The sequence below is a fragment of the Pseudopipra pipra genome, chromosome 1 (assembly GCF_036250125.1).
Source record: "Pseudopipra pipra isolate bDixPip1 chromosome 1, bDixPip1.hap1, whole genome shotgun sequence".
In the NCBI taxonomy this organism is placed as follows: Eukaryota; Metazoa; Chordata; class Aves; order Passeriformes; family Pipridae; genus Pseudopipra; species Pseudopipra pipra.
In genome coordinates, this window is record NC_087549.1 from 9,400,631 (window position 1) to 9,412,491 (window position 11,861).

Below are 11,861 nucleotides of genomic sequence, written 5' to 3' on the forward strand. Positions count from 1 at the left end.
ATATTTGAAAGATACTGTGCTATTCTTGTTCTGTTTATGTGTTTACCTGGAAAAAACAATGTTGCAATAGTGCTTGTCAGAAGAGACAGATAAACTTTGGTTGCAGACCGAAAAACCCAATGGTTGCTATTTTTGGGAGAGAGATTTGTATTGGCTTGAAAATACTGAAGAAAAATAAGAGGAATCTGAGCGACAGTCTGGTCCATCCAAGATAACAAATTCCTTCTGTTTTCTGAAGGCACACATGATGCCAGATTTTTGTTTACCATTGTGAGTTTCTTCCATACCAGGAATCTCCAGCAAACAAAATGCCTTAAAGGATCATAAGAAACTTCTGAGATTCAGACAAACAAGTTTAATTGACAATTGGACAACCTCTTTTATTGTCTTAGATAGAATAGAATCGTAGAATCTTTAGGTTGGAAAAAAAACTTTAATATCATTGAGTCCAACCATTAATCAAGCACTGCCAAGACCACAACTAAAACATGTCCCCAAGTGCCACATCTGCACACCTTTCAAATACCTCCAGGGATGGTGGCCCAACCACTTTCTTGGGCAGCCTATTCCAGTTCTTGGCAACCCATTTTGTGAAGAAGTTTTTCCCAATATCCAATCTTAACCTCCCCTGGCACAACTTGAGCTTTTTATCTTGTCCTAAAACAAGAAGATAATGAAATTTAAGACTTTTAAAATTATTTGAGAGAACAGTACAAAGTATTACCAGAAGCTTTTTGACTGTTAGTTTGGCACTGGCAGTATTGTGAGATAAACCAAACATATATTTTTTATAAAGGAAAAAAAAAAAGACTAATACAGATAAGAAAAAGAGGAAGAAGAGCTGTCAGAAGGCAGTTTTATAAACTATTGACATTGAATTAACATCCTATATTTACTGATTTGATTTGTTTATTTTTGAGTGCACAGCCTGGCAGGCAGGCCTGGTGACCAACTGGGCACTTCTTGTGTGAGTAGCACCAGTCATTCAGAGTGTGCCTGTCCTTGTGCTGGTGCTGCCTGGGCTGTGTCTGGGAAGAGCTGACGCTGCAGTGCCTCTTGCTCTGACCCACAGGTGACACCAGTGACAGGCAGCCTTGAAGAGCAGGTTCTTTCTACCTGAGCAAATGCAACCAAAATAAATCGTTGCTCTGACAGTTTAGATACTCATAATAAGGAAATCTATATCAAACTAACAGCTGGCTCAGTTGAGTTGTGTTTATTATAATTGCATCTAATAATTTTTTAATGGTTACTGCATAGCTGAGTTTTGTTTAAATTCTGCCTTTTTAACAAACTAATCAAATTGTAGCCCTGAAAGAAATTGTCAACAAATGTCAGAATAAATGTTGTCTGAGTTTAATTATTATTTTACTCTGTGTATTTAACCAAACATTGCTATAATAACAGACAAGCAAGACACTGCTGCCTCTTTTTTAATAGCATTGGATTTCATCTGAAAAATTGCAGAAGAATGCCATCTAGTGTGGGCTCCTCTCATGTAACAAGAGATATAAATTTAATTGTTTTCAGCATGCAAACTATGGAGCAAATTTGTGTTCAAGACTTTAAATTTCTCTTTTGTTTCTGAGGTTGATTTTTCAGTATTTTTAAAGCATTTTCTTTTAAGCACAAGTTCCCAGATTATTTTGTGTGCATAAAAATTTAAAAGACATAGATGTGTGAAGTGTATAATGTACAGCCATTTTAGCACATTTCAGAAGACTGATGATTTCAGACAATCTGGATATTGTAAATATGAAATGTATTGAGGACTCTGCCAATTTAAAATATTTATGTGTAAAAAAGGATATTTGCAGTGGATCTAAAAACATCTAAAATCACTACACCTGGGAGGATTTCTTTTTAACAAGTTTTTTTTCTAAATTAGCAACACTGCATCTGCAATGTGCTTGTTGTTAGTGTAACTGCTTTCCCTCTTTATTTCCACCTGTAGCACCGCAGCCACTGAGAAGGGGGTTTGTTTGGTTTTAATTAAAACGTTGTGTAAACAAAAACCTGTAAACAAGTGGTTGAGAGGGGCTGAGGAACTGGTGCCTGAAATATCATTAAAGAGTCTTGATTTGTTGCAGTCAAGAGCTGCTCCTAAAATTTTGTGTTGGCTATTGATATGGTTACTCTCCTGTGGTCCTCTCTACCTTACTCCATTGGTTACCATGGCAATTAATTTGGGCATTACAGTCTGACTCTGATTAGTGCACGGAGACCTCCATTTTAAAAGGCAACTGGGCATCAACATATTCACAAGGGTGCTTGCTGTTACCTCTGTGAGGAGAAAGATGCACAGTAGGGGTTATAATTTTCTCTTTTAATAACAGGATAGACTTCAGGAAGATTTTGGGCACCTTTTAAAGTGGTTAAATTTACAGGAGCTTTAATTGCCCCTTTTCTCTTCTGCAGCTTCCACCTACTTGAGAAACTTGAACTGTACTGCTTTGGCTTTAAAATTGTTCACCAAAGGGATGTTTTAATTAAGACTATTTGTCTCTTCTCCTTCTTACTTACCTTTTCTCAAATCTTTCCTTTTTGTTTCTCACTTTTTCCCCTCTTCAGTCTCTCCCACAATAGAGTCCTTCCCTAAATTCCCATTAATATTTTGTTCCTGGCAAGCTTTCTACAGTTTATAGATTAACTTGTATTTGCAAATGCAGATCTTCATTAAGGTCTTTATCTTGTGCTAGATGGATATCAGTATTGACTAACAGCAAAGAAGAAGCATTAAATATGGCATTCCGTGGAGAGCAGAGCACAGGGGAAAACAGTTTAGAGGATCTGACAAAAGCCATTATTGATGACATACAGAGATTACCCGGAAATGAAGTCTGTTGTGATTGTGGCTCACCAGGTATCTCAATTTGTTCATGTCATCACCATCTTGTTGAGATCTAAGTAATTTCTTTAAAGAAGTGTTTGTAGAGTGCAAACTAATTTTCTAAGTGATGTGTTTCTCAGTCTTCAGCCTGTTTTTAAAAGAAGAAATATGACTTTCCTACGTTAGTTCTGTTTAATTCACTAAAATATTTTTGTGTGTTGTCTGTGCTTACTTCCAGCAGTTCAAGCCCCTCTGGAGTTTGAACTGTTCTTGTTGCACTGTGTCTAGATGCTTGTTGCACTTGAATGGAAGTTGCTTGGCATCACTGATCCTGTGCATGCTACTAAGTAGAAGTGAGTAATATTTAGACAATGATTGTGGAAAAATTGACCTAGCCAGGATCTTACTCTGAGGTTTTATCTTGGCATGAGACTACTGGAATTGCAGTATCAGAACTATTCAGAGCTGGAATAAGTAGTCTTGTACAAAGAATGAAACCCAGAGTTGAAATCTTCCAAGATGATGTCTTCAGAAGTACAGAGTTACAGGTCAGTTAAGTGTTGCTTAAAGCTTGAGTGGAGGCAGCTTGACCCAGCACAACTGAATTGGTTTGGTAGCTGGCAGCTGTTGCAGCTTTCTCATCTAAAGAGACACTTCAAGAAAGTGATGCTTATTTGGAACTGAGTAGATAGTATGTATTTTGCAGATGCTTCCTCATCCAAATAAGAAATAGCAAGATAAAAATACAAACTGGGATATAACTGTGTCAAATCCTGGAATCAGTTCATTCAATTATTTCATTATGCAAAGCTACAGAAACTTCAGACTACAGTTCTCATTCATCTTTTAATTTATAGTGAAGTTTTAAGCTTCACTCCTGCACCCCAGCTTGCTGCTTTAAAACTCTTGACCTAATGCTTCAGCGCTTACTACTTAAGGTCAAGGAAGAGAATAATTTGAAGACATGTATGTGTACAAAGTGTGTCTGGAGCTTTTTCTTTTCCTTAAAAACTGGTCATGCTTCTTATGTAGCATTCATAGTATAAGATCTATTCTAATATTTCATGCAGATCTTCTCCATGACAGCAATTCTTACTTATTTTTTTATTTATTTTTGTTCCTGGACTAGCTAGCATTCCTTAAATTTTCTACAACATACTACTGTTTTACATACTGGAAAATTATATGGTCAATCTTTTATAAAGGACTGTTTAAAGTTTAAGAAGTAAATTTCAAAACTTCAGAGGTTGTCAAATTTAGGAGATCTGTTCCTTTTAAAAACAGGAATTAAAAGCCTTATGCTATTTGTACAGGAAATAAATCCTAAATGTATTGAAATATATTCATTAAGTATGAATTTATAAGTCTAAATTCAGTGCCTTTGGGACTGTCTCTAAATCTGAAAAACTGAAGTCCATTGGTAGCAACTTGTGGTTAAATTTGCACTGCAGTTTGGAGAAAAAACCTAAGAATATTCCATACATTTCCGTTCTTTAAAACATTAAATGAGGAATCATTTCCGAATACATTGGGATTTCTTACCACCACTGAAAACCTTTTCTTGTACTTTGATTAAATACGTTGTTTTTCCATTCTTCAGATCCAACATGGCTATCAACTAATTTGGGCATTTTAACCTGCATTGAGTGTTCTGGAATACACAGAGAAATGGGTGTCCATATTTCTCGAATCCAGTCTTTGGAATTAGACAAATTAGGAACATCTGAACTCTTGGTAAGTTTCTTTAATTTGGATGATTTTTGGTGATTTTTTTTTTTTTTAGACAATTGATGACATATATATAGGAAGCATTGAGATATATAATTTACAGTTAATTTTTTTCAAGGAATGTGTTTTTGTAGAACACCTCCTTCATATTTTGTATGTATTTGATAGGAGCATAATTATATATTATATAATATTATTTATTATTGATAGTTTTGGTGATTTCTCACTTCTCTTGTTCATTTCCTGGGGTTTTGCAGAATGAGTATTGACATCTGTTGTGATTAGTGCCATCAGAATTTTGTCTCTCAATAGCTGACCTTGACCCTAAATCAAGGCAGTCTAAAATTGCATGCAATTAAAACAAAGGAAAGCTAATTTAACTTGGCAAGTGAGAATGACTATGCTAATTTTGACAGAAAAATGTTGGATGAATCTTTTAATTTGATGGAAGAAACCCTATAATATTAAAGTTATGAAAGGAATTTGATGCGAGACTACTAAAAAAAAAAATATGGAGAAATAAAAAAAAACACAATTGTAGCAGGTTTATCACTCCCCAGCTGTGTTTGGCCTGAGAGAAGATACTTGTTATAGAAATTTCGATCAGGAAAATTGAGAGAAGATAGAAGGCAGTTCTGGATTTGGGTATAGGTTCAACATTAGCACTATCTCTCTCTTTGAAATACCGAGTTGTTTGGAAAGTTACTATTAATATAAATCAAATTTTGCTAAGCATGACCTTCAATAGGTCATGCTTCTTTCCAAATACCTTCTTTCCAAAAGTAGCTTCCTGATCAGTGTACCAGCACCATTTCAATGTTCATGCTGCTGATTCCTCATTCTCATTTTGGTTTTTGCATTAGAGGCAGATTGACTTGAAATGCAATCAGCTGTGACTGTAAAGTCTATCATACAAGTTCTGAGATGAGAGAATTTACACTTAAAATTTTATTTAATTGCTCTATATTTACATGCAATCATTGTCCTTTCATTTTGCAGTCCTGCGTGTTCCGTCTTTTATTAGTAGTGTGGAAAAGGCACATTAATAGTCCATTTTTTAGATTGCTGTTAGACCCCAAAAGCCCTCACTGTCATTTATTCTTTTTCTTATTTCAGCTGGCCAAGAATGTAGGAAATACTAGTTTTAATGATATTATGGAAGGGAATTTACCTAGTCCTTCACCTAAACCCAGTCCATCAAGTGATATGTAAGTCTTTAATCTCTAAAATCTTTAACATTAAGCTTACTGTGGAATATATATTTGATGTAAAGTGTCTTAAACAGTAACCAAGCTAGAGGAAGGCTAGAATGGCAGAATAGTGGGAATTTTTACTCCAACTGTGGAGTTTCTTAGAAGTTATGTAGCCACATTTTAGCTACCTCAGCTTCTCAATGTAGAAATATTTTGAGTTTGGGTTTCAAGGTTCATTATTTGAATCCTGAATGGTTTTGAGTTTTATAGAATCCCTTCAGGTAATAAACACAGTTGGACTAAATGATACCAGCTCTGTTTTTACTTTGGTCTTAGTCCCCAGAGTCAGAGTGATTTTCATATATAACAAGAAGAGAGGATAAACTTGACAATGTACTTACTGTATTTTGTGCTTGTTTGCAAGAAAGACATGCAGCATAACAATAAATAACACACTTTTTATCAGATAGTTTTCCTCTTCCCTTCTTATCTCCTGAGTTAGACAAGGTGATTGTAAATTAAAATCGTTGACCCATTTTTCTAAAAATTTCTAAAGCAAGCTCTATTTTCACACCCCACAGGACTGCACGTAAAGAATTTATCACTGCTAAATATGTAGATCATAAGTTCTCTAGGAAGACTTGTACATCTGCAGCAGCTAAACTGAGTGAATTACTTGAGGCTGTCAAATCCAGGGATTTACTTGCACTAATTCAAGTCTATGCAGAGGGGGTAGAGCTAATGGAGCCACTGTTGGAGCCTGGACAGGTAAGCTTATCAGGTAAACAAAGAGTATTTTAAATAATGTGTATTTGTAAAGTGCCCAGGACCTGGGTCTGCTCCCTTTGATGCTAAAACAAGCAAAATAACAGATGAAAATGGTGGGGTTTTATTTCTTTTCTGTAGTGTAACATCCTTGTGGAGAGGGAAAAGAACACTATCTGTTGTCATCAGTTGGTCTAAAGGAGTGTGAAATGCAATAGTGATATCCTATACTGTTCTTGCTGCAACTTTAATATGTTGAAAAGCACCTGTTCTGCAATGTATCTCTTTTAGGAAAAGGCCCAGAGAAAGGAGACTTGACTTGATAGTGCAGAGTCACCTGACATCACAGACAGTATCATACCTGCTTTTAAAATAGTTGCTGAAGGAAAACATTATTGACTGTCTACAAGTCTCTATTTACTGTGGATGGGGAAAGAATAAATCTGATACCCTCACAGCTTCTGATGAAACATTTACAGAAGTGCAGAGTCTTTCAACTAGGAGAAGAGTTGTTTGTTTGTTTTTTTTTTAATAAAGTTCTGAATACTTGATCTTCCTTCTGAAGTCAGTAACAGGTTTTTGGTTTTTTTGAAAAATCAGTCCTAGTTGACCTCAATTCTCCTTGGAGAAATGTTGCTTATGAGCAAAATAACATGGTTTTATAGATAATCAATGCTGTGTAACCACTTGCTCAGCAATGTTTTCTCCCATCACTTTTAAACCGAACTTGGAGAGATGTCACAGAATGTTTTCAACGAGTTGTATGAAAATAGCTAAGATGGCAAAGGACACAATATGAAGTATCTGTATGAAGTGAAGGGGATAAGTTCAATATAGTCTCAGCACTTGAGTTATCACAGAGTGCTTATCATGGAAACACATGACAAATTCTCTAACTGCAGGGTAAGCTTTCTGTATTTGTCATCCACAGCAGTTAGCACAGAATTAGCTCCTTAGTGCTTCTCAGCTATTACAGGCAGTGATACTTAGAAAGGTATCAGCACCAAGTGAAATGTAGTCTGCAGTTAGGACATTAACAGCAGCATTCTCCACTGTAAGTTCTCTGATGTTTAATAAAGAAATATCTTTTTTCTAAATTGGACTTTAATTCTAAGTATACGTACTGTAATATGCTTTTTAAAAATGTCCTTTATGATCAATAGGAGTGAAAGAAATCTGGATCTAGATTAACTTCTTTTGCAACTTTTAAATGGAATTAAACAGCTTTTCTATCTAAATGCATTAATGCATATGATATATATATAGAAAATAAAGTATGACTCAGTTCAAGTCCAACAAGGAGACCCTGTATCTGGGGCAAACCACCCATGCACCAATATATGCTGAGACCCACCCAGCTTGGTCTCTAACGACCTGGGGGTCCTGGTGGACACCAGGCTGAGCATGAGCCAGCAGTGGTATTTATTCTAGGCAGCACTGAAACATTGCCAGCAGGTCGAGGGCAGTGATCCTTCCCTTTACTCAGCACTGATGAGGCCACAGCTCTGGGCTCCCCAGAACAGGAGAGACTTGGACATACTGGAGAGAGTGCAATGAAGGGCCACAAACATGTGAGAGTTTGGAGCACCCCCTCACCTGAGGAAAGGCTGAGGGGAGGGTTCAGCTCAGAGAAGGCTCAGGGGGATCTCAGCATTGTGTGTAAATACCTGAAGGGAAGATGCAAAGAAGGCAGATCCAGGCTCTTTTCAGTGGTGCCCAGTGACAGGACCAGAGCCAATGGGCACAGACTGGAGCACAGGAGGTTCCCTTTGAACATCAGGAAACATTTTTTTTTTGTGAAAATGACCAAGCACTAGCTCGGCTTGCCCAGGGAGTTTATGGAGTCTCTGTTCCTGGAGATATTCCAAAGCCATCTGGACATGGTCCTGGGAAACTGGTCCTAGGTGGCCCTGCTTAGGAGGGAGGTTGCAATAGATGATCTTCACAGGTCCTTTCCAATTTCAACTGTTCTACAAGTCTGTAGGAGATTTAATGTATGTGGGACTGATTTTTGTGGTGTTTTTTCCCCTGGTTTTGTAGGAAATAGTATTGTGGCTGTGCTTGGTGCTCACCAGGGTGTCATAAAGCAACAAGTACTGTAAACTCACTCAGTATTCCTGACAGGATCCCTTTTAGTTACTAGTAGCTAAAATGGTTAAAGGCTTCTCAGGGTCGTTCCATCCAGCAGGGAAAAGGGAAAACTGGGTTTGAGAAAGCTGTGATCTCAGAAAGTAGGATGGCATTTCCTTTGAAGCACATGGTGTCTTTTAGAGATAAGAAAGGCAATAACCATTTTCACCGTAATTTCCTAATAGTATTTTTCTGTTGAAAGACTTGTAAAAGAGTGAATGACATGTATCTTGTTAGGTCTGATATTACAAGCTTTTCAGAAGTAAGACACAGAAATCTAACTTCTGTTTACTTGTGTTTAGGAGCCAGGTGAAACAGCACTTCATTTAGCAGTCCGGACTGCTGACCAAACCTCTCTCCATCTGGTTGACTTCCTTGTACAAAACTGGTATGGATTGCTCATTTATCATTAAATTGGGCATGAAAAATGTAAATGTTCAGAGCTATCCTGGCAGTGCCTTGGATGGTGTTTGCTCATCACTTGTAATCTCTCTCCTTAGATATGTTCCAAAAGAGCATAATTTAGCACCTTCGAGTTGACCTTTGTGCTCCTAATGAGGAGAGAAAGACGTATTGATTAAAAACATGGAAAGCGGTTACATAAAAATAGGATGAAAGGAAAAACTCTGCAGAGCACAAGAGAGCACTGATTTAGAGCACATGACAATATGAAGCAATGCAAACAAATAGTTCAGGTAGAGAAAGGATGGCTAGTAAATGTGCCAAATACAGAACACATGAAAAGAAATTGTAAGAGTAGAAAACAAGGATCTTTATCAGAAAATTATGAACAGACTATAGATAGACTTTGAAAAAGGTGTTCCAGTATTAAATAAACTGTATTAAAGCTATTGAGAGCATTAACTTCTTAATTAGTAATTTTCAACATCTAGTTTATTGACTGAGATATTCTTTGTTGGGAAGGGATGTGTTCATAGAAGTAAAAAAAAACATAATGAAAAGTGTGAGTGCTGATTATAGTAGAGTGTTATTGAAGTAACAAGTAAAAAATAAACTACTAATATTTGCAAACTGTTTGAGACTGTAATTTTAGAAATGTTTTTGAAGCCCAAATTATTATTCTGAGCATTACTAAAGGATTTTTTATTTTGGATGATTACTTATAATTATTTTGTTTAGTTATGAAGCTTCACAGTTTCTTCAGACAACTATAGTCTTGTATGTGTTTCTATCTGCTGTCTGTATTTTTGTCTCAGTCTAAAGTTTAAGAGCACCTTTACAACCCTGTGGGCTCTGCACTTACTGTTCAGTATGGGTAACACTGGGAAAAGCTGTCATCTCCTGAGCTTTGCTTTGCTGTTTTATAAATGTATTATATTGATCCCAAAATTGCAGTGACATTTTTGGAGAAACCTGGTTTTAGAACTTGAAAACTGAAGGAAGTACAGTTTTTAAAAAGCCCTGTGAACCTCTTTTCACAGCTGGTTTTTCCCTAACTCAGTGTATATCCTAATATTGTTCATTCTCACGGCCACCTTTTTCATATTTCCTTGATTGCATAGGACTTATTGACCTATTTTAACTCTATCAGGATGATTTTTCAGATATTTTTATTGGACTAATTTAGCATGTTTGAAAAAAGAAATTCCAATAAAGTGGTGGGTGGAAAACAACTGGAATGGCCTTACAGAGGATTAGGCTGGAATATTTGAGTTTCACTTCATTAATTTTTTAAATTAACATTTGTAGATTCACAGTTCTTTTCAATCGCAGCTCAGATATTTCCAGTGTCCTTGGAACTATTTTTCATAGTCTTTGAAAGTCATGTTTAATTTAAAAATATTTCTTTCTCCTACTTCATATTTGTGCTGTAAGGATTCTAATAATTTATTGCTTACAGGCATGCTAAATCTGAAGTGAATAGCACAGCTACTATACTTGTCTTGATTGTTTTTTCTTTTGTGTTTAGTGGAAACCTGGACAAACAAACAGCATTGGGTAATACAGTTCTACACTACTGCAGTATGTATAACAAGCCAGAGTGTTTGAAATTGCTTTTGAGGGGAAAGCCAACTATTGATTTAGGTAAGTTCATTATTTAAAACTAGGAAATAAAAATTTCCTAAAATTTCTTTTCATTACTTTAACCACCTTTATTTATGTCCCTGTGGTAAGTAAGCTTTTAAAACAAAACTGTGTCAAAAGAATGAGGACCTTGTCACCAACAAGCCTAAAAGAAACATTCAGTTAAGAAATGGAACTTAAATTCTTACAATATAATAGTGAGAAAGGTTTCTAATACAAAATACTAATGGTAAACTCTAATTTTTCTGCAGAGCTCTATTTCTGATCCATTGTAAATTACCTGGAATTTAGGTTTATTGTTTGTATTGTAAAATAATCTAGAACTTGTATGTTATAATGCTTCAAGTGGCTGCTCATGTTAATTCCACTCATATATCTGTGGGTTTTGTGTATACAACAGTTAATTCTTCTGTTAACATCAATGACAGCTGGCACTGTGGTTTCACCCAGCACGTCCCAGCCACCACTGTCGCTGTTTAGGGAAGGGATCAGCTTTCTTAGCTGCCTTTCTGCTTCTCTTTGCCATCTGCATTTGTGAGACAGGTATAACACTTGCTGTACCTGTATTAGTCCATTTTTCATTGTGGCTTACCAAAAGATTAATTAGGAAAAGAATCTCTGTTTGCTCACACCTAGGATAATTTCCTGTTTTCTACTTGCTCTCCTTTCCCTACCCTATTTTGTGAGTTAGGAAGGCATTCCATAAATCCAGCTTGCTAGGCTCAGGATTTAAGTGTCATCAGCATGTCTATAAAACATTTGCATTCAGTCAGTTAATGGTATAGAAGAAGAGTTTTTTCAACAGTTGATGCAAACTGGGGAGTATGAAATTTGGTTTCTCCCTTTTTCTTCATCGTCATCATTTTTTTCCACTTCCTTGTAAAAAACTGTTACGTAGCTTAGTGTCAGAAGTCCTTAGAATATGTTTCAATATTATCATAAGTCAAAGAATGTAATGTGACCTTTTTTTGGTAGTTATAATGAGAAAGGTACATGAACAAGTCAAAGCAAGTTTATTGGTCTTTCCATTGAACGCTCTCCTATGTAGGAGCCAGAAGAGTGTTCACACCTTTCTGGTGTTTTGTTTTTTGGGGGGGAGAGAGGGGGGAGAGGGTGTTGTGTTCTTTGTGTTGTTTTTTTTGAAGTTTATATTGTCTTTAGACCTTAAA

The 11,861-nt window shown here is 36.2% G+C and overlaps 1 protein-coding gene across 5 annotated transcripts in view; it reads left to right on the top strand.

Moving 5' to 3' along the window:
- The window catches only part of ASAP1 (ArfGAP with SH3 domain, ankyrin repeat and PH domain 1), a 128,812-nt gene that overhangs the window by 85,466 nt on the left and 31,485 nt on the right, over positions 1-11,861 (top strand). For all 5 annotated transcript variants that reach the window (XM_064644709.1, XM_064644735.1, XM_064644718.1 and 2 more), the window contains 6 exons: positions 2,700-2,863; positions 4,431-4,564; positions 5,675-5,766; positions 6,333-6,519; positions 8,949-9,034; positions 10,577-10,692. In XM_064644709.1, coding sequence (XP_064500779.1) covers positions 2,700-2,863; positions 4,431-4,564; positions 5,675-5,766; positions 6,333-6,519; positions 8,949-9,034; positions 10,577-10,692 — 779 coding nt within the window. The remainder of the gene's footprint in view (positions 1-2,699; positions 2,864-4,430; positions 4,565-5,674; positions 5,767-6,332; positions 6,520-8,948; positions 9,035-10,576; positions 10,693-11,861) is intronic.